This window comes from Emys orbicularis, chromosome 6 (assembly GCF_028017835.1).
Source record: "Emys orbicularis isolate rEmyOrb1 chromosome 6, rEmyOrb1.hap1, whole genome shotgun sequence".
In the NCBI taxonomy this organism is placed as follows: Eukaryota; Metazoa; Chordata; order Testudines; family Emydidae; genus Emys; species Emys orbicularis.
This window is the reverse complement of record NC_088688.1, coordinates 104540275-104563100: the sequence shown is the minus strand read 5'-3', so window position 1 is coordinate 104563100 and position 22826 is coordinate 104540275. Positions and strand designations below refer to the sequence as shown.

At 41.4% G+C, this 22826-nt stretch overlaps 1 protein-coding gene across 2 annotated transcripts; it reads right to left on the bottom strand.

Moving 5' to 3' along the window:
* Positions 1 to 1625: 1625 nt before the first annotated feature.
* Positions 1626 to 22517, bottom strand: PLIN2 (perilipin 2). Of its 2 annotated transcripts, XM_065405958.1 has the most exons (9): positions 22395 to 22517; positions 17230 to 17285; positions 16953 to 17148; positions 16121 to 16203; positions 14271 to 14556; positions 13771 to 13955; positions 12922 to 13056; positions 11431 to 11721; positions 1626 to 3024 (listed from the first exon to the last, which is right to left on the bottom strand). In XM_065405958.1, exons 2-9 carry the CDS (start codon positions 17257 to 17259, stop codon positions 2890 to 2892), a joined length of 1341 nt encoding a protein of 446 aa, XP_065262030.1. In that variant the 5' UTR covers positions 17260 to 17285; positions 22395 to 22517; the 3' UTR covers positions 1626 to 2889. The 2 variants fall into 2 exon arrangements, with proteins under 2 accessions (XP_065262030.1, XP_065262031.1); XM_065405959.1 differs by lacking the exon at positions 1626 to 3024 and having other exon boundaries at positions 10479 to 11721.
* Between the last annotated feature and the right edge of the window lie 309 nt (positions 22518 to 22826).

Sequence of the window (22826 nt, the reverse complement as noted above, 5' to 3'; positions counted from 1 at the left end):
CAAACCGGACAGTCTCTACGCAAAAGGCTAAATGGACACAAATCAGACATCGGGAATGGTAACATACAAAAGCCAGTAGGAGAACACTTCAATCTCCCTGGACATTCAATAACATTTAAAAGTAGCCATCCTACAACAAAAAAACTTCAAAAACAGACTTCAAAGAGAAACTGCAGAGCTACAATTCATTTGGAAACTTAACACCATCTATTTGGGCTTGAAGAGGGACTGGGAGTGGCCAGCTCACTATAAAAGTAATTTCCCCTCTCTTGGTATTGCCACCTCCTCCTCAATTATTGGTAGTGGACCACATCCACCCTGACTGAATTGGCCTTGTCATCACTGGTTCTCCACTTGTAAGGTAACTCCTTTCTCTTCATGTGCCAATATATATTTATGCCTGTATCTGTAATTTTCACTCCATGCATCTGAAGAAGTAGTTTTTTTACCCACGAAAGCTTATGCCCAAATAAATCGGTTAGTCTTTAAAGTGCCACCGGACTCCTCGTTGTTTTCTTGGATAGCCAACCCACCAATAACCGTTCAGGACTTCTCTATGCATCATAAACAAACAGACAATCTCTTCCCCCCACCACCTTTAAACTAAAGAAGATTACAAACTAAAATTTGTAACATTTAATGCATATTAAACACACCTCCCTCAGCCAGGCAGATTTTGGGCAACTCCAAAAAGACTGGACTTACTGCTATCTTTTGGAATATTTTAATACAGGCTGGTCTACACTGAAAACTTACCTTGGCATAGCGACATCTGTGAGGGGTGTGAAAAATCCACACCTGAGAGACATAGCTATGCCAGTCTAACCCCCAGTGTAGGCAGCACTCCATGGCTACACTACATAGCTTACAGCACTGCACTGTAGCACTGCTAGGGCAGATGCTCTAAGCCTATGGAAGAGAACTCTCCCGCTCACTTAATTAATCCAGCCCAAGCGAGGAGCAGTAGCTATGTTGGTGAGAGAAGCTCCCCCGCCCACATAACGCTGTCTCCACTGGCACTTAGGTCAGTGTAACTTATGTCTTTCAGGGAGGCGGCCTATTCACACCCCTAAGCAACATAACTTGTATTAACATAAACTGTCGTTTCTACATAGCCTCAGTGAGGTGGATTAACTACGATGGGAGAACCGCTCCTGTCACTGTAGTGAACATCTACACTGAAGAGCTACAAGAACAGTGCTGCAGCTGTACTGCTGTAGCGTTTTAAGCTTAGACATACCCTGCCTGTCAAAGTCATTCATGCCACATTGTTGTCATACATGGTCTGTCACTTTGCAAATAAAATCATTACACCATAGCACCTGTTATATTACAACAAATATAATCAGTCCCTATCTGGCTTTGTGAAACTGCATTCAGAATACAGGAGTCAATTTGGGTTGTCCCACAAATGGGTATCTGTGAGCCCCACAAGTGAGTCTGTCCCTTGCCTGCGTAGGGTCAGGTGCAACTCAGTGTATATCTGACTATTTGTGAATCAGAAGCCGATCTGGTCCTTTTTAAGTGCATTCTTTCCCCTGCTTCAAATAATCAAAACGAGAGCTCTTTAGACAGGAATTAAGTACAAGAGACAACGAAGAAGAGAAGTCCAACCATACCAACTATAAGATTTATAGATCAAACTTTATTTCAAGGCATTTCAGTGACTAGACTTAAAAGCTTTCACAAAAATCAGATAGTACATTATGATAGAGTAGGAGTGTCAACCTCATTCTATAGCGAGAGCCTAATCAGGATCTGTGGGCCTGGTCTACAAAATTAGCACCATATAAAACCCACAAATCCACAATGGCTTCCCAGTGATGACAGTAGGATTTTTGCACAAAGAATAAGAATAGAACATGATCTATAAATAATAACATAACATTGAATGGGTCTGATCCTGCAGCATTCCTCACATACTCCAAAACTCCCACCGAAGTCAATGGTGCGTGCAAGAAGTGCAGTATCATGCCATTAAGTTATTAAAGTTAATCGCTCTATTTGGTTATTCAACAAAAAAGATGGTGTGTGTCTAAGTTACTACCACCACAGTTTCTCCCTCAATTCAGTTTCTCCTCTATCTTTCTTTCTGTTTGTCTTTTGCCCATGATTATTTGTCTCTCTCCTCCGTACTTCGTTTTCTCCTTTTCGCTCTCCTTTTTATGTCTGTCTCCTTTCTCCCTTTGTGTTCCCTGCCTTCTTATTTGTATTTTTTCTGCACTTTGCCCCATATTTGGGCTCTTCTAACCCCAATTCCCATTCTTAGTCTCCCCCAGACAGCAGAAGTACTTACACATGGAAGGGATGCAGTGGGAAATGGAGTTTTTTCATTCTAAACACTTCTTACACAGGACACTGTTTCAAGCTCTTTAGACACAGAGTCTCACCAAAACGGACTAGGATCCCATGGACAAGCCAAGCCTGTAGTCCTTTTCAGCAGCAAAGAGGTAGATGCAGAAGTGCCTTACACATAGACTAAAAAGGGAAACTTTTATCAGCAAATCCTAGTCAGTTTCCTTTTACTGACAGTCCTTTGTGCAAAATGCTGGAGTGCTGTTTTGGCTGTTCCTGACAGCAAACAAAATAGCAGGGCAGTTTTAAATGGATGTGTACACCAGTCGGCTACACTGATTGGGCCATAGGAGGCCTGGAAGATGGAAGTTTGACACCCATGCTATTGAGTTACACTAAAATGCAGTCCTTAAAAAAAGAGATGCAAATCAGAATTTCAATGCAGCTAAGTGAAACAAAATTGATCCAAAAACTGTACACTCCAAGAGCTAGATAGATTTCTTTTTAAAAAGCAGAAATATAAGTTAACATGGCAAAAAAAAAAAAAAAAAAAAAACCCATATCAAATCAAGAGAACAGTTTTGTGCCTGATGTTTATTCAGCTCTTGGTCCCGTGGTGATAGGACCATTTGTGCGTGAAAAATCTTGCTGGTCTTCCTCATCCAAACCCAAAATGTCTGGAATTTCATCAGATTCTGAAGACAAGTCTGTGATAGTGAAATCTGGCACCTGCAGAGGAAGAAATCCAAATAAACGTGAAGGTAAAAACTGAAGGACCTGATTTGCAGGGAGCTGAACACTCATGCCTCCAACTGAAGTCAACCAAGGCTGCAGATGTTCAGTACCTCTGAAAATCAGGCCCAAAGTATTAAACAAATCAAACATTCTCAGTCTTATTTTAGATAGATAGAATGACAGAAACATCTTAAAAAATATAAATTAGTGTATTAATGGATACATTCTTATAATAAAGGTGGAACAGAACTGCACTCAAACACAGAACATTTCATAATACTTTGGGGTGGTATGTTAAGAAGGTTTTCTAATAAGATTGGTCTCTTGCAGAGACAGTGTATATTATATCTCATATCAATTTATAGGTGTTATATATGTTTGCTATATCATCTTTATCTTCAGTCCTCTTCAAACTTCAGAGGGGAATGAGGGATAGAGAAAAAATTAATGGTTATGTAAGGAGCTAGTTGGAGAGCCTGGTTATTCACAGAACAGATACAGCACAGGTGATATCAACACAAGCTCTTCTACACTGCACTCAATTGAGGCAGTAGGCTTCAATCTTGTTCTGAAGAAATTGTATGGGGAAGTGATTGCCTCTAATTGTGAGAAATTAACATTTCACAATAGTTTGCCAAAGAAAGTTTATATTTGTAATGGACTCACACTGATCAACATTTTAAGAAACAGACTACATGGCTAAACTTTCATTTGTCAAAGCTCAAATCTGCCACCAAGTAACTTCATAATAGTTATCAACTCAAGAGCTACTAATATATTTTTAAACCAACCACTATCATCCCCAGCAGAATTGACACTACCCTACTACAAGTGGAGAATACCCATTCCATCACTCATGCACGCCTCAGTTTCAATGTTGCATATTATTCAATCCCTACCCTAACTGGGTATGTAGAATTAGTATGAACCGTTAGCTGTTGAGTGAGCAATGATGGTCAAAGTGATTTTTATATGTATGTTAAATTGGTTAGTAAAGCTCTTAGCACATCTAGATGTTGGGCAAAATTTTCAGAAGCCATTTAGGAGCCTAATTTCCATTCCTGTCAGTGAAATGTATGTGATTTAGGAGCTTGGGAGCATTTGAAAATGGGATTTACGCTAGCTGATTCAGGCATTTTTGAAAATGTTACCCAGTCTGAGCAAAGTAAATATATTTTTCACAGTTTAATGCAGAGTTGGCTTAAATGTAAGCAAGCTGAGAAAACACAAACTCAGCTACAGCATTTGTGCAGCAACTGCAGGATGTGTATAGTGCTTGGGTGTACAGTTAGGATAAAATAGCAAGCAAATACCAATGAATCTCCTACTCCAATTGAACTATCTGAAACATGCTAGACTGAGAAGCAACCCAGTTTATTTTTTTCCCCCTCTGTTAAATTTGTTCTTTAAAGAACTATCTTGATGGCACGGTATGCGCTGCTATGCAGCAAACTATGCTCAGTCCTTATTATCGGGGATGACACCTTTGGAACAGGGAGGCATGGGCCCAAGAAGGAAGTGGCTCCTCATATTACTCAGCAACCTCTCTAGATTGTGGAGCTCTGGCTCTGAAGTTGATTTACAGGTAGGGAATCTAGAACAGGGCTCCAGAGAGATGAGTGCCTCCAGTAAAATAAAACTGGGTTTCAAAAGACATTGCTTGAGCCCCGGGATGATGACACTTAGCATGAGGAGTGCAGCATAAAGGCCTACAGCAGCCATTGACTAGTTTTAGATAGAGCTTGATCTTCTAATGAGATCAATAGCATTAATCCCACTGACTTCAGATGGCAGCAAGAATGAGGATCCATCCCTCTATTGGCAGAAATTACTCTGCACCCTGCTGCACAAAACATCCACATAGTAAGAAAGACTCCACATAGTAACACATTTAAAATAACTCTGTATACTTTCAGGATCTGGACATAGCACTCCTTGCCAAACTAGTAATGGACTAGGAAATCTAAAACAATGTAACCAAGATACCAGGAGCCAAATGTGGAGGCGATAGTAAGTTAGGCTATGTCTACACTGCACTTTTGTCAGTAAAACTTTTGTCAGTCAGGGGTGTGGGGGGGAAAAAAAAAAAAAAAAAAAAACACACCCTTGACCAACAAAAGTTTTCCTGACGAAAAGCGCCGGTGTGGACAGCGCTTTGTCTGTGTGGGAAGACTCTCTCACCAACAAAGCTATCACCCCTCGTTGGAGGTGGTTTTATTTTGTTGGTAGGAGAGCTCTCTCCTGCTGACAGAGGGGCTACATGGAGTACCTTACAGTGGCACAGATGTAGCTGTACAACTGTGCCACTGTAAGATGCGCAGTGTTGACATAGCCTTAGACTTACAATAAACTCCTGCAGAACTACTTCTACCCACTATACTCATATTTAAGGGAGTCTACATTGGAGTCACAGTCATTTACACCTTCTCAAGTTACTTGCACTTAAACTCCTTTAGATGTTAAAAGAATGGATGTAAGTAGCTCTAAGGGACTCTAAATTAGGGCCTATTAATATTAGCGATTGCTACACCAGCTGCAAACCCTGTGTAAATGCACTATGTCAGCCAACAACAGGGTTTGCATCAGATTTATCTTTATTCTGAATCTGGTAAGTTGCACCAGTGGAGCACATTTATACATTTATGCAACCCCCCATATAGAGCAATGCAAAAGCCCCTACCAATTATAAGCCTTTAATGTAAGAGAGTCTAACTTCTACATCACCTCTGTATTTGCCCTTATAGATCAGTTGTTTCATATTTGATGGGGAATGGGAGAACATGTAATCCTCATTTTTTGTGTGATTATGACCAAAAAAGCCAGGTAAAACATCTCTTGCACTCCTTCCCCCTCCATCAACACTAGTTACATTCTCTTTTAAGGTACTTTACTCCATAAAAAGTTAAACTGTACTCTAGTGATATGTGCATTTAGCCACTGTCTTATCAGAATTTAATGTGTATTTTGTAACTTTAGTAAGAAAAATGTGGGGGCGATGAAGAGACTTTTGAAACAGAACTACATACAATCAGCATAGAAAAGCAGTTTCTTACTTTACAGTTTTAGCACATGGATTCTGCCTTTATTTGCATGCATCTAAGAGACTGAAAACTTCAAAAAAACTCAAGTTTCAAAACTAATAAATTCAGAACAGATATCAATATTTAATTAATGAGTATTCACAATACTACTGACCAGATGTTAAAACAACAAGCACTGCACTGCCTGAGTTTAATACTCTATTGAGAAAGCAATCCACAAAATTAATTGAGAATTGCAGGTTAGAATATAGGTCCTCATTTTTGTGGATGAGACTTTTTGGCAATTTTTTCCAGCTCATATGGGGGGGGGGGGGGGGGGAAGATTTGTAAGCAGTGAATGCATTATGGAGCCTGAGTCCTGGTGTAGTCAGTAATAATATTACAAAGAGCACCAACAGGTGTGTTATTAAGATAGTCTGCTAAGATTAGAATGTGTTCCAACCCATCTTGATCCCCCAAAGAAGCTGTCACTATGTTATTATGGAAACTGAAAGCTCTTTGTTCCAGAGAGCACTGTGTAAAGTAGTGACATATTTTGTAATAATATCCAAGTACAGATTCCAGAACTTAACTTCCTCAGGTTAAGTATTCACTTTTGGAGTAGAAAAGTATTGCAGGGTACAAGTGTTTTCTAGAACCTTAAATGGTTATTCTAGACCAAAAACCTGAAGTAGTAGAAGTAACCAGTATCTAAAAGTGGGTGTAGAGTCAGTCAGGCTCACCTTTAGGTCAAAGATCTTGCATTACAATTAAGTGAGGCTTAACTTTACCAATTATTACTTTATAACACTTTATTCTAGAGGACAGTGTACTTGTTTATAAATCAGTATATTTAAGACTTTGGTAGCTTACAAAATGATTGTCACTGTATAGCAAAGGAAGCTATGAGGTGAAGCTGACTGCAGAAATCAATAGCTGAGATGTATAGTGGTTTGGTTTTTTGTTTTCCTCCCACATCTAGAAGAGTGTCTGGTTGTTTCAGATCTCTCCCTCACCCACACTAATCATTATGGCACTGCAATCACATTACATTGTATAATGACCTACTGGAATAGTGTTTCAAACCACAAACAATGTTTAAAAAAAGATGAAATCTCATCTTTATTCTCAGGCTGATGGTAGAGTGGAGAGTTTCTACAAAGTGCAGTTGAGCTACTCATTATGCAAGCATGGTGAGGAAGGTTTAAGAAAGAAAAAAAAGCATTAGACATCTGTATGAACAGCTTCTACTCTTTCCAGGGCTTTATCAGCCGTAGAGATTCTTCCCATTTGAAGATTTATTATGCTTTTAGTCTATAGCTTCAAAATAGTCCCATAGCAAATACAGTATAATGTTACTTCAACCAAAATGGTTTAGCAGGCAAATATGGATGTAGTCAAACCATGGACCAGCCCACAGATGCATCTGCACTAGGTGTTGTAATTCAGCACTGGAGCTATCTAATGGGAGCTTAGGCACAGCTGACGTCTGGAGTCATGTGGCAGGGGCTGCTCAGGGAACATCTGTATACAGACAGCTACTGTCTCTCAAGGAAAGAGCTGAATGAGTTAGTTGTGATTCAGTTTAACTAGCATTTGTGAACCACACTGCTCCCCTTCAACTATGAGGGCAAAGGTCAGAACCCAGAATATCCACTTGTTTGACCTCAGTTTCCTATTTATCTAAGGAAATTACTCCTAATCCTGTAGTAGCTGTCTCTTCCTGGAGACCTTTTCTAAGCTCTTCCTCAGGTGGCAAGTCTCACCTTCTTGGAAAGAGGTCAGCAAGTCACCTGAATACTTTTGCTCAGTCTTATGGTTCAGGAGAATGGCTGACCAGGGCTGCTCAAGAGCTCCACTCCCGGGGACCCACCAGCCTCAAACAGCTGAAATTTGGAAATTCAATCCTGAATCTCTCAGCCTACGTGGGAGTAGCAGTTGGTTTCTTAGTCTTCCCTCTACGGCCCAAGGCTGCCTCTGTGCTCAGACCAGGAGAACTGACAGCATCATGCTTTCACAGGCACTCATTTGGATGGAGTCTAGCACAGGGGTAGTCTATTTTTTGTTAAAGTCCAAATTTCTTGATCAAGGTATAGTCAGGGTCTAAACTACAGAAAAACCATCTCCCACTGCAACAATAATGTTAAGTAAATAAGATTTTGCAGTCTGTTCAGTGTCTGGCAGTGTGGATTTGGCCCATGGTCCAAATGACTACCCCAGTCTAGTACTACAACCCATTTGTCCTCAGTCCTAGCTAGTGTAGCTGCAAGTGCTTTTACTAATAATCCTCTACCACCAATTCACACTTCAACTGATCATGAAACTCCATTGTGTTGCTTCTGCATAAATAGAGTGGGTTTTGTTTGTTTTAAGGAGTTCTTAAACTGTCAATTTACCATGGAGAAAGTTTAGGGCCAATTCAGAGATTTAAGCTGCTTTAGATTTTCCACACCTTCAAGTCCCTTCAACAAGTAAGTTACACAGACCGACTTGCTCATTCATGGTGTGCTATAGTTCCTTGCACATCCTCTGAATTCATCCCATAGTCTAAGTTGGTGTGCAACTTAGATGCCAAAAGGCCCAGAAGAGGGTCCAACAGGAGGCACTATGACTCCTACACTTTAACTTACAACCTCCTGTTAGTTGGCTTTTCCTCCTGCACTTTTGGTCCCTCAATATGTAAATTACAGCAGTTTAGGAGTGCCTTTGAATTAGGACTTTGTTCTCCACTGATAACCACAAGCCAACAATAAGGGAGAATGGAGGAGGTTGTCTGAGTTACCAACAGTTGTTCCAGTATCCACAGTCCTACTTACATTTGTAAAATATTTTAAAAAAACCACCCAAAAACCTAAGATTAGAGATTTTACAAAGTAAAATACAGATTAAAAGGAACAGCAGAAATCAGTCCCCATCTCATGGTACATTTAAAAACAAATCCATTAGAATACTCTTGAGTCTACTATTAATAACTAGCACCCTACCAAATTCATGGGCATAAAAAAAAAAAGGGTCATGAGCCATGAAATCTGGTCTCCCCCATAAAAATTTGGTCTTGTGCGCTTTTACCCTGTACTACACAGATTTTACAGGGGAGATCAGTGTTTCTCAAATTGGGGGTCCTGACCCAAAGGGAGTTGTGTGGGGGCACCAGGTTATTTTAGGTGGGTTGCAGTATTGCCACCCTTACTTCTGTGCTGCCTTTGGAGCTGGGCAGCTGGAGAGTGGCAGCTGTTGGCTGGGTGCCCCGCTCTGAAGGCAATACCATACCATGCTGCCCTTACTTCTGTGCTGCTGCCTTTAGAGCGGGGCACCCGGCCAGCAGCCGACGCTCTCCAGCTCCAAAGGCAATGCTGCTGCCAACAGTGCATAAGTAAGGGTAGCAGTACTGCAACCCTCCCTACAATAACCTTGACGACTCCCTCACCCCTACAATTACAACACTGAAATTTCAGCTATTTAAAAATCCTATGACTGAAATTGACCAAAATGGACCATGAATTTGGTAAGATGCTATTAACCCAGAAGCTTGAACATCTTAACCTGCCCATTCATTAAGCATGAAGGTCTCCTCCAACAGCCTTGGCCCACTATTCACTTTGAGTTCACTAGCCACTTTGATTTTCATCTTTAAATGGTTGCTTTACTGCAGCATGGCACAAAAAAGCCATCCTCATTTCTAGTAGTGGATATGCAGTGGTTTGAGGCTTTAGTTGTGCCAATAGGGAGAGCCCAGATGCTGAACTAGTTAGTCCAAGCTTGACCTAGGGTAGAATAAATTAACTAGTGTCCATTAGTACATATCAGAATTTAAAAAAAAAAAAAACACATTTCTCTCCAGAGTGTACAATATGCAGCACATGTAATAAGCAAATTAAGTAGTGTGATTAAGTTTCAAGTCTTTGTAGTTTCAAATGCATGTTTGATTATACAAAAACCACACAAAACAGCCATCTATTTTCAGTTCTGATTTTTCAAACTAAGAGTATATTGGCTGCAGGGGGAGGACTGCCAATGCAGTAGGTATTAGAAGTCACATGCAAGAATGCCCATACTGCAAGCAGGACAAACATCTGTCCAGGCCATCCTGCACAGACCACCTCCTTTACATTACTGAGCAGTCATTTCTACAGTCCAAGTTTTCACTAAGGCAGACAATAAGCACAGACAAGCTGGAATAAAGCTAAGAGGGAGCGGAAGGGTGGCTGGGGACTCATGGGTAGGAAACAAATGCAGCAGCAACATCTGACCCATCTCTATGTGTAATGCATCTGATGTGGGTTAGTAACCAGTAGTTTGTATCTACTTTGTTTGCATTTCAAGCCTGCCTTCTCCTGGACCCAATTCAATTTAGCAAGACAGTGAGTCACAGTATTTAATAAGGAAGTGCTAAAATGTTTGTTTTTACACCATTCAAATGAGACAGACTTTGGCTGCTGAAGCATTTATTACTGAACATACAAAATGAATTACAAAAAAGGTGAAAAAGCACTACAAAGACACATGAGACTAGGCACCCTGGTACAAACATGTGTTCATATTCCATACTGCAGATTTAATTCTCAGTACTGGTTTTAGTTAATTGGGAAGTTATATAAGGATTTTTTTAGAAAAAAAGATTTAAAAAAATCAAGGCAATGAAAACTCAGAGCATTTAAATAACTTTGGCTGAACAAGTTAGAAGCCTTACTTGAAAGCAAAAGCAAGTAGCAGAGTCATATTATGGCATTATGCTTGTGTGACCTGTCCAATGAGGTGATTCTTAAGACAATTGTACAGTCTGAGTCATCATAGCCAAGTGCACAATCTGGGATACCAAAACGTCAGTGGAAGTTTGATCAAGTTCTCTTGCTGAGCTGCAGGACTTTTAAATGGAGTGCCAAATGAGATCATACTACTTTTATATTTTTCCTGCACAGGTCACAGACTAGTCAAAGTTTTTGGTTGCAATGAGTTCCATTTAAGGTCCGATACTGGACACTTCTTAACCAGGTAACTAAACAAGGTGAACCACTGCTGTAAGCTGCTGAAGTTTCAAGCCTCAAGGCACATTATGCTGGTCATTATTTTCAGAGGCACTTAGACAGGACAGCAAAATCATTTTTCTAATGAAAGTTCTTCTCTTCTTAGGAGGAGAAAGGAACATTCATATCTTTAGGCCTCCACCATCCCCACACTGTGGATATTTTTCCCCATAGGTCACCTGACAGCTACAGTAGTTAAGTCACCTTTTTAGCTCAGACTGCAGAGTATGTGTGTGCTATGCAATTTAATCTGTGCTGTGTTCAGGCTGTTTGTCATCCTGGCTGGCATTTTTCTCCCCTTCACCCTTGTGCTCAGCATGCTGAGACCCAGCCAGTTGTGGGTAAAAGGGACCTACCAGCCAGTTGAGTGGTGTGTTGTTAACAAGATAATCCATCACATCATCCAGAGACTCCTTCATTTTCTTCAGGTGTCCTTTGCTAGTGGTGAGAAGGTTATCTGATACTTCGTGGAAAGACGAAGCAGAGTGGAAACTCCTATAGACGTCTCCTGCCATTGCCCCAACATGATGGGCTTGGTCCTGAATGTTCTGCGGCAACCCCTGTATACTTGACACCAGGGTGAGGCAAGTGGTCTGAAGCTGCTGAGTCAGGCTCCGTGCAATAGCTAGCGTGCGTGATTCAATGTGCTGGAAACAAAGCATAATAGCACTTTAGAGTTAAGCATTTCATTGACCAGAGAGTTGGTCACTGCAGCAACTGTACTGTTGCTGAAAGCTCACACCATGGAATGAAGGGGAGATGGAGAATTGAAGCTGTGGCAGATGAGAGCAGGGCCTTCATTTCATAGAAAGAAAACTATTAAGCTGTTGGCTTGAAGGAGTTTACTAGGGTCCTTGCTTTTGAAAACACATCTGACAGACCCAGGTTACATGAACCCTTGAAGGCTGCAAGTCTCTGAAGTACACTACAGGTCATGTATAGAAGAGGTCTGGCTGTTCCTTGTCTCAGCTAACTGTATTGTAGTACAAGCTCAATAATTCACTTGGTTTTAGTGAAACAGTTAATGCTTCCAGCTTAAAGCTTCAAGCACTTATGAGATAGCATTTTAAGTTCAGCTAATCAATTACTGCATTTGTGCAGTTAGCAACCAATCCTGCTAAGAGGCTTGGGAGGAAAGGGAATAGTCTGGCAGGGTAGGGAAAAGAAAAAAAAATTGCATTGTCAGTCCCACCCAAGTTGTTCTGACCTTCCAAAGATAAGCTAGATGAAAAGATGTCCAGGACAGATCTGAATGCCTGACTAGGTGTGGGAGAGCAAGTAGCTTATCCCCTAGCAATAGTTTGAGCCTGAGAGTCTATCTGGACAGTAGGTCATGGCAGCTGAGTATAGAGGTCAAAAGGCCAATTAATTTTTTTTTTTTAATTCTCTAAATAATAATAATAAAAAAAAAAAGAGGCTGCAATAAGTATGCCAAAGCTTGACTGCTAAAATTATAGCAGCATTTGGAGAATGTAGTAGAAAATGGCACCCAGTTACTGCATTAGGCCATTACTGCAATGAGGTTTAGGGTTCTAGGAAACATCTGCATCTAGTTAGACTAATTTGTTGAAATGAACACAATAGGTGTAGCCAATTAGCTTGCATCACTAATTATGTCTGGTGCCAATAACCAAGTCACTACTTAAGCTGGCCACCATACAGCTAAATTTAATTAATTTTGCAGAGCAATGGGGGCAGCAGGGGGAAGGGGTGAGACACCATTCAAGTTCTTCATGCTTGTAGTGCACCTTGGCAGCATAGGATGTTCCATGAATCATTTTGAAAACAAGGACCAAAAAAAAGTTACTTGTATGTATATAATTTATACTCTTGGTACATTTACTTACCTCAGCACTGTGAGAGTCATCACCATCATTTTGGCCTGTGTTTTTCTTCCATTCTACCCAGGACTGATATAGCATTTCCTGGGCATCATGAAGTTTCTGGTTGGCACTATTCATGTTCTTTCTGGCATACTCAATCTAGAAAACAACCAATGAGGTAGTGAAGCAAGGATCCCAAACAGTTTAGGGTTATTATAAGTGTTCTCTAGCCCTCCCACTCTGCAAAAAAGTCACTTCAAGAGGGACCATTTTGTTGGATGAAAGGCCATTTTTAGAGTGACGTAGGGAGGGGGGGAAGAAAAGTCTGCCTTCCTCTTGTTTTCTAGTAGTATCATGTGCAAGTGTTGAAGTAATGTACAGGTCTTAGAAAGAAATGAGAAACTGTATACCAGGACTGAGAATGAGGAGTGTTCTGTTGCATGATTCTAACAATGCAGGAGCATGCAAGAACAAGTAGTTCCAACTTCAAAAAGTTAGTCATAGCAAGATTTAAACAATCCTACTCTACTAATGGAATTGAGTAGGATTTTTGAATAGAACTGCAAGACATTCTTCACTTTAGGGTCTAAGCTGGTCCTTTAAACAGCAACCAGTATTAAACAAGTACATTTTCCTATTAGCCTTGCAAAACAGATGCAATCTTATTTTGGGAGTGGAGACTGAATCTGTTTTAGTGCAAGATGAGAACCTGAAAGATAATGGATGTGTTTTGTACCATTAAGAACCTTTGATTTAATTAGTGAAACAATTTTAGTTAAGTTACCCATGTTTAACAGTTCTAAGATAAAAGACTACCAAGAGATTTTGCATTTACACTTCACACACCCCAAATCAGAATTCTTGTTAACTTACCAGATTAACAGTGTAATTGAGCTGTGAAATGGTCTCTTGGCTTTTGTACTTAGCATCTCTAACCCTGATTAAGGCCTGTTGGTAGGCACGGCTGCGGACCTTTGAAGACAAGGATCCGAGTCTAATGTAGTAGCTTGGCTTTTGAACTCCAGCTTCAAATCCTTCAACCTTTGTAGCCTCTTTTGCTAGAGAAAAAAAAGTTAGTTTAGACTGACTAAAAGTTAGGTTAGCAGTCCAGCCTCTGAAGGATTACATGGCAGTCCAACATGTATCTGGATGGGACAAAAACCTACCCCTTCATTCCAAATATCACTTTCCTTCATATGCCTTCCCTGCTGACAAGAAGGGATCATGGTTGGCATGGTGAAGGGCCATGTCTGAGATTAGTGTCAATACAGTGCCACTCCATTCAACTAGTAGGGTTGTCAAGTGACACTGCTTGTCTCTCCCCCACTCCCAATCCCCATCCCCAGTTAGGGTCTCATCTCAAGTAGTCTTACCTAGCTCCTCTTCAGTAAGTGGAAGATAATGGTCTACAAGAGTCTCCGACCTGCTGAGTGCGCTATCCACCCCACTGCTCACCATCTGCACCACACGGCTTCCCAGGACAGTGTTAATGCTGCCATTGACAACTGACTTGGTCATTTCCACACTGTCATGCACAGCTTCTTTAGTCTTGTCCATGACTCCAGTAATTGTATGGGCAACAGTATCCTTGGCACCAGTCACAGTGATTGTTACAGCATCTTTTGCACCAACAACTACATCCTTGGCATTGGCGACCACCTGCAAGGAAGAGAGGCAGATTCCTCATTTAATAGTGGGGAGGTATTTAAGTTCTGGATTTATACACACTTTCCAAAAGTAGAGAACTAATGTTTAGTATAACTGGTTTCAGGATTCTTTAAGAGGCATTCACTACAGTGATAGAATTTTGGCTGTCATAACAAGCAGAAACCTACAGCTACTCAATCAGCATTAGGAGGCATTTCCACCACAAAGTGGATTAGTAGTTTACACTGATGCAAGCCTAGAATGAGTAGGATAGGAAAAAATGAGACTTGTTCCTTAAGGAACAAGACTTCCAAAAAGTTGTGTGCGCCTAACCTGTGACTCTTTAGAGGGACCAGGTGTTAATGCCCTGTTCTGATCAAGAGTCCTTTGGGTTAGGAAGATTTAGTCTTCCTACAGTGGATTTTAGTAGATAGCCTAATTATGACCTGGTGGTATAAATGGTCATAGATGGTTTGTCTCTCCATATCTAGAGAACCTTCCAGGTAGTACTGAAGCATCATTACCAAAAGGAACCCAAGTAGCACAATAGACAGGAACCCAGCTATGTGGCCCATTTGGTAGCACCATACAGGAGACTACTTGATGACAGGTCCCCTAATCCCCCAAACCAAAACACAAACCCCTGCAAAGAAGCTTCCAGCTACCTTAAGGAAGGACAGTAACTCAATATGAAGAGAGGGCCAGGAGATTAGCTTTATTAGAAGACCTTGAAAGACTTCAGGCTAGAAGGCAGCAGTGTTAAGAGTCGAAAGATTTCTCTTGTAAGAGACTGTGTAATGAAAATTTGAAAACAAAAACAGTGAGCTCTCAGTCACAAAAGGTATTCTTTCATTGTACTCGCATGGTAGCAATGGATGAAAGTAGATCCTCCTACTTTGCAGTATGCTAAGCCACTGGGAAGTAGGTTAGATTAAGCTCTTTGAGCAGTGACTGTCGTGTCTTGACCAGCACCTAGCACAATGGGGCCCTCATACTAAATGGAACCCTTGGGCACTACAGCAATATGTAGACAAGTTATAAATTCACTACTTAGTTTTCCTTTCCACCCAAATGAATAGTGAAAGCTACAAACTTTCACTTCATAGTTGGTTCTCCAGTTAGAGAACATTTTTAAGTTATAGAAAATGTTTTTATATGAAGTGTGTTCAAGTCATTTTAACACAAGTTTAATATGGAAGCTTTCTACTTAAATTACATACAAGTCATTTCTATAGTGCTTAGATATCTGAAGCACTGCAAAAACATTAACCCTTATATTGCTCTGGTAAGTCAGGAAAGTATTACCCCCCATGGGGGAGGGAAACAGATGGCGGTCCTGAATTACAATAGTGCCATGCAGCCACTGACTTCAGCTGGAGTTATGGATACTCACACCTGGGGGTGGGGGAGGGAGGAAGAGAAGGCACTAAGTGACTCCAATGGCCATAGGGTGTCCAGGAGAAATCCAAGGTTCCAAATTTTCAACACTGTGCTCTGCTCCTAGCCTTGCTACTCCAGGAATTACTGAATCTCTGGTTGTCCCACTTAGAGATTTAAATGCAGTAATTGAATCTACCTTGTCAGTTGGTTGATATAGTATAGGCAGCCTCTCTTCAATTTTGTCCAGTCCTATGCATGCATAGCTGTTGGCAACTGCAACTAGAGAAGTTTCAAGAATGATTAAGTTGCCCTTGTGATGTTTATAAGCACCCTACACACAAAGCTAAAGGTGAACATTTGTTGAAACAGGAAGCCCAGTCCAAACAAGTAACATTTTGGTTAGTTTCTTCCGTAAAAGGAGTAAGGAAAAAAGTTCATGCAGCTTAATTCTATAACAGCTTTCAAGCGCTTTGCAAGTGAAAAAACAATTGACATATCTTTCAAGGAAGTGACCTTGAGAACAGACTGATGAAATATTTCCTGGCCATTTGCCAATTTTTAATAGGCTCTGAGCTAAAACCAGAGCAAGCAGCCATGAAACAGTTGCCAACTTTGTAACTGCAAGTTGTACTCAGAAGTAGGTGAAAGGGAAGTATGATGCAGAGCTCAAAACTGGGTGAAGGGTTAGGACAGAAGTTGAGCAAGAGGCTTCTTACTCAAGCAATAATCTTAGAAATCAATGTTTGTTAGGAACAAATCATTAGAGGTTTAATCTTAGGAGATCCAGAACTTGCTTGACTTTATTATTTATAAAAGCTCATTTAATTACAGTTGCTCATGGCTTATTGCACAAAGCAAGGTAAGTTTTTCTGCTTTTACTAACTTGTTACAAGTAGGTTTAACTCAGTGCCCCCAGATTCTTTTCAACACCTCCCCCCCCTCCCCCAAAAAAGCCTATATATTTATATCTGAACTCAATGGAATAGTTGAACAAATGCACAGAAAAGTAAAGTAGAGTCATGCCTTACTTTGTGGCTCCAGCTTCTGGATGATAGGCATAGCACTTGTCATGGCCACTGCAGTGATGGTCTTCACTCCTTTCTCAGCTATCTCACATACTGATTTCAGATAGGGATGGTTATCTTTTGTGTTGACATAAGCAGAGGACACCATGTCATAGGTGGAACTCACCAAGGGAAGGTTGACAACCCTGGCTACCACATTCTGTGTAAACAGAGAGAAGTTTAAACCCACATCCTTCTTGGCTATGTGACAAAGACTGACTGATTGTCAACTCATACATACCTGTTGTGAGTCAGCTGCTACTAATGCCATTTTTTAGGTCTTGAATCTTGTAGAGCCTACAAGAACAAGATAATCCAAATTAAAAAATTAAGTCCCAAATAGCCATACCACTGTTCCACTTTAATAATCTAGGCTGGAGTTCTTTCCCTTCTGGAGAAGAAAGCAGTTATTCTTAAGAAAGCCACCCAAAAAGGCTTTTGAATACTTGTGAGTGTACCATTCCCTTCATGAGAAGGATCCAGACAATGTGGGCTGTAATGAATTAGAGATTCTACTGTAATAATTTAGACAGCTACAGCTTTGTTTCTCTATCACATTCACCAGTTTGGGTAATAGGCATTCAGTACTAGAGACAAAGATAAAAAGGATGGTCAACTAAATAGTTTGAGAGGTTTGTAACAAATTTTTCACTGATTACTTCACTGATTTGACAGCTGTGTCTCTAATCTAGGTTACTCCTGTTTGGATGCATCTTCCACATAGCAACAGAAAAATATTGAAGAGTTAAAAATTGTGATTGTAGGTGGGAGGACTGAGTAAAATGGAATATCTGCAGCTACTTTAGTCCATTTTGAAATATCAGGAGTAGCTGTGTTAGTCTGGATCTGTAAAAAGCAACAGAGAGTCCTGTGGCACCTTTAAGACTAACAGATGTATTGGAGCATAAATTTTCATGGGTGAATACCCACTTAGTCAGATGCATGACAGCTTATGCTCCAATACATCTGTTAGTCTTAAAGGTGCCACAGGACTGTTAGATTTTTAAAGTGGTCAACTCAGAGGAGAACCTTGAAAAAAGGTTAGGAATTTATGTATCTCTAAGGCCCCAAATCCTGCAGACACTTGCACATATTTGTCACTTTAAGCACACAAGTAACTTGTGTTGTGTTAATGAGATTAAGTTAAACATGTGTTTCTGCAGGATCAGATTCTAGTGTACATATTGCTGTACAATAGGTAGTGTGTCATCCCACCCCCTACAAAGGATTTAAAATGTAGAGGCATAAACAAATTCGCAGCATAGTGTTGTCTTTATAGCTGGCATTTGTACCTGTTTCCTTCCTCACCTGCACCAAAATGGCAGGGGGTTTCAGCCTGTCACTCCTAAGACATGTAGGCTGTAGATCATTTAGGACTGGGCTATTGGTGCCAAGGTCATGCCCACCACATGGGCGTTCTAGGGCAAGCCATTGTCCCACATTCAGGGCAGGGTTTCCCCACTGCAGAGAACCCTGAATTAGTTGGCAGGGTAAACATTTATTGCCAAATCACATGGGGTTGGAAGAGAAAGCAGCTGTCACACCAAGACCCACCCATCCTGCTTCTCCACAGGCAGAAATCTGTAGTGCCAGGGAAATGGTATTGGCAGTCCTCCCACACAACTCCCTTAAATCTGCCAGGCTTTCATCCCTGTCTGTGGAGGTATAGGGGGAGTAGATAATTCAGTTAGGACTGGTTATACTAGTACTCCTGAACAAGCCATGGTGTACTTCCATAGTGTAGAGAGACATGACAGAAGACACTGAAACTAAGCCACAAGAACACATGCTCTTTATTTGTAAGTCAAACATGACCATGCCTTTTTAAGGGTCTGTTCATTCTCAAAAGACCCATGTATCTCAGAACATTATAACGCCACTGTAAAGTTTAGGCCACAAAAGAACCATGCAAAAAAAAAAAACCCACACGCAAGCCACCACCCTCAGTGTGGGGGTGTTTGTTTGTCAGGAGCTCCTGACAAACAGTTCCACATTTAATATGTGCCACAGAGTTAGTACAGTAGTTAACACTAGAGTTCCTGTTTCAGTTTGATTGTTCTGCTTACAGCTTCAAGCACAGCTTTTTTCCTGTAATGCCCAACGAACAAGGACAAAAGTACGCAAAACACTGAGGAGTGATAGCATTATACGAACGGCCACATGGGTTAGACCAATGATCCATCTAGCCCAGTATCCTGCCTTCCAACACCACCAGTGGCCACCAACAGTGGCCACTGCCAGGTGACCCACAGGGAATGACCATGCACAGATGCCTTTTGTATTTCTCCCCCCTCTCTGATATAGTAATAAGATCAGCCACCATTTGTATGCAGAACAAATGTGGCATGCAGCAGACTATTACTAAGGAATACAAAGAGACACGTGGAAAAAAAAATTGTATAAAGTGTTAAGGCTTACAGGATAGATTCCACATCAGATGCGATAAAATACTGTAGTCATGTAAAATGTTACTAAATTCCTTTATAGACTATATCAGGGTGGATAAAAATCCAGGATTTTTAAAAGTTTGATTTAAATCAGATTTGATATAATGCTTTGAGGAAAAAGCAATATTAATTAAAAATCATGGAATAGGGATTGTAAAGTCTAATTCTATAGTATGAGACCATCTATTCATGTAATGTTTAAGTTTTGTAAATTAATTCCAATAGTTCATGGATTAGGGACCCAATCTTGTGTGGTTCTAGGGGCTTCTATATAGCTTTAGGTTAATCTTTCTATCTATCCAGTGGGTCTCAGTCTAGAAAATACTATCAGAGATGCTTAGTTTTGCAGTTCTCAAACTGTGGATTTGTGTCTCCAGAGATAACATGCTTGTTCACAGCAAAAATGTTTTTAAATAGAGAGGTGAGAAATAACAGATCTCAACCCTACTGTCAGTCTGCAAATTTGTGTACAGAGTCAATCCCTTATCTCTCTAAAAGTGCAAAGCTTCAAAAAGTTTAATAGAAGATTGTTTGGGGCCGAATAGCTCTGGAGAAGAAATCTGGAGGTAAATGTGAGAAGGGAGGGACAGGCAGTACAAACAAAAGTGAAACTGTTTGAGCAGCATATTCTAGAAGTCTTTCTAAGTGTAGCCTTCATTGATTTGAGATCTACCATACCGTTCTCTCACTAGCAGGGAAAACCTATAATGGCAGCAGGCCGTAAAAGAGACCCAGTGTGGGAATAAGAAATGTTTGCTACTGATGTTTTAAAGAAAGTCACACCAGTGAACTGGTGGAAGTCACTTAAGCACTTGGATTCAGAGACTGTTGAAGCAATAATCTCACTTTTAATAGCAGTAGCTTCTTCTGCTGGTGGAGAAAGAATATTTTCTTCCTTTGGACTAATTCATTCCAAATTGGGAAATCTTTTGGGACCTGAAAAAGCAGGAAAGCTTGTTTTTCTTTTCCAGATTATGAACAAACAGGAAAATGGAGAAGACGACTGAGTTAGCTGCAGAAGCCAATATTTTAAGTTTCTCATGTTGACCTGGCTGACAGTCGATTTAATTTGTGGGTTTTTTTTAAACTATTTTAGATAAAACAAAAAACAAACATTCAATTTTTTTTTTAAATTAGGTTTAACTAAATTCAAAAATTCATAAGCTTGTTTTGTTATACTGTTTGCTGTTGAAGAAAAAATTCAGAATACATAATCTTGTTGTTTTAGTTAAATAAAACAATTTAAATGTCTGGTGATGTTCTCCTCCTAATACAGCATAGCAAGAAAACCCTCCAAATGTTAATGATTAACCCGTTGAATTGGAGATGGTTCTCCTCCCAATGACTTCATAAATATCTGCTTCAATTACCTTTGGTAAATGAAATAACCAAACAATCATTCATTTTCTGATATAGCTGTAAAACTAATCTGAAAAGTTTTCAAAATAAATCACTTAAAATGTATATAGTGTGTACCTTCTAAAAATGAAACCTACATCTATCTCAGAGTTGTGAAGAATATGTATTAAGGTTATAAGAGCCAACAAGAATGCACTTTTATGTAGAAATCCATGATTAAAGCAAGTCTTCCTGACTAGTGATTTAAATCAATTTGATTGAAATCAAATCCACCCTGGACTATATACATAGAGCACAACTGAAAAAACCACCACCTTTGGACTGCAAAGTACCACAACACTGGGATGGGGTAGCAGCACCTAGCTAAAAGCAAGGACACTAAGAGAAACCTACTCTATGAAAAGCTGTGTAAGTTAATATCTATGCAGACTAGACATGACCTTAGTTTTTAAAAAGGTCTCGTCCAAAAGACCCACACCACAGAGAACATACTGAAGTCCTCTCTCATGGAAAAATGGAGTTTAGCCATTCCTGGCATGATTTTAACCTCATCCCAGGAGCTAACCCAATGCTTAAGCCATCTCCGGACCATAATTACTGCAGGTCCAAAATATTTTAGAGTTCACTACATGAATATAACCTGACAAGAATGCTAGTGTGTATTTTCAGCCACTTTTACAGTGCCTTCTAGTTAAAAGCCAATGTGGACCTTACCAAAAAAAGCACATTTGAGAAAGGTGCTGGAGTCAGACCCACATGTTTGAAGGCATATTTTAGAGACCGCTTAGATCCATAGACAGGAAAATTAATAAGCAGACTGAGTCAGAAGTTTTGTTCCTACTTTCATAAAGAGGAACAGAAGTGAACGGTTTTCAACTTTCAAGCAAGGTGACAAGAAACCCCCTTTCCACTCAATACACTGAGTGGACACAGGAATTTGTTCTTATCTGCTCTGTGTAAACTGCAGACAAACACCTGTATATGGATGTCATAACTGCAGCTTTTCAGTGACCCACTGGGCAGAAACTGGACCAGCATCATGTGTGCTAACAGGAGGGGGGCACCTGGTCACGCCCACAGGCTACTCCAGATACAAGGACCACTCTCAACAGAGCTCTCCTGCTAGGGCCACCTGAATGAAGAAGGCGTCACACAACGTTAGGAGTGAAAATTTAAATGCCCCATTAAAGCAACAAACAACAAAAACAACCCTCTCTGCCCCCAGGGAGACGGGCTTGAACAGCCTCCCAGGCTAGCACAGGAGTGAGGCTGAAAGGGGAACCCTGCAGATTAAGATAGCTGGACATCCCAGAAATACAGCCACTCCCCTCTCCTTCCACACCAGCGTGCGCTTTTCCCTAGCCCCTACAGCCCTGCCGCAGGGGTGTCAGCGGCTGCGCTGGCGGGCACCCGGCGCTGCGGCATGGGAGGGCGAGAGCCATCGCAGCGCTAGCTCCCTGCACGAAGGGGGGCGAGCCCCATTATCGGGGACTCGCTCCGCAGCGAGCCACGGGGTTTAACCCGGCTCCGCAGCCGCTTAAAATGCGCCACCGCGGTAGATTACAGGCTGTCCCGCGCTGCCAAGGGCAGCTTCACTCACCCGGGAGCAGAGAGCGCTGCTGATCCGCCGCTGGGCTTCCTGCGCCTAGAGACACCCCCTGCGCTAGCGCCAAGCTGCCCTGAGACCCCGTCCCTCGCTCGCCTCTGACCGGCTCCCGGACCCTGCAGCGACCCAGGGCAGCCTGCCCCGGCTATTTATGCAGAGCGGCTGCCGCGGGGCCGCTTTCTCCTCTCGCGAGATCGCTGCGTGTCATGGCTGCTGCCGCTCCTCCTCCCCCCTCCTCTCTCACGTGATTAGCTGCGGCTCGGAAAGGCCGCTCTGTCAGCTGATCCGGCCCAGCGAGCGAGCGCTGGGTCCGGCCTGCCCGCGGCTGCTGCTGCGGCGGGGAACGCCCCGCTGCTGCCGGGCTGCCCGGGCCTGGGGTGCTCGCTGATGTGGGGATCGATCGGGGTGGGGAGAGAAGCCTGCGGC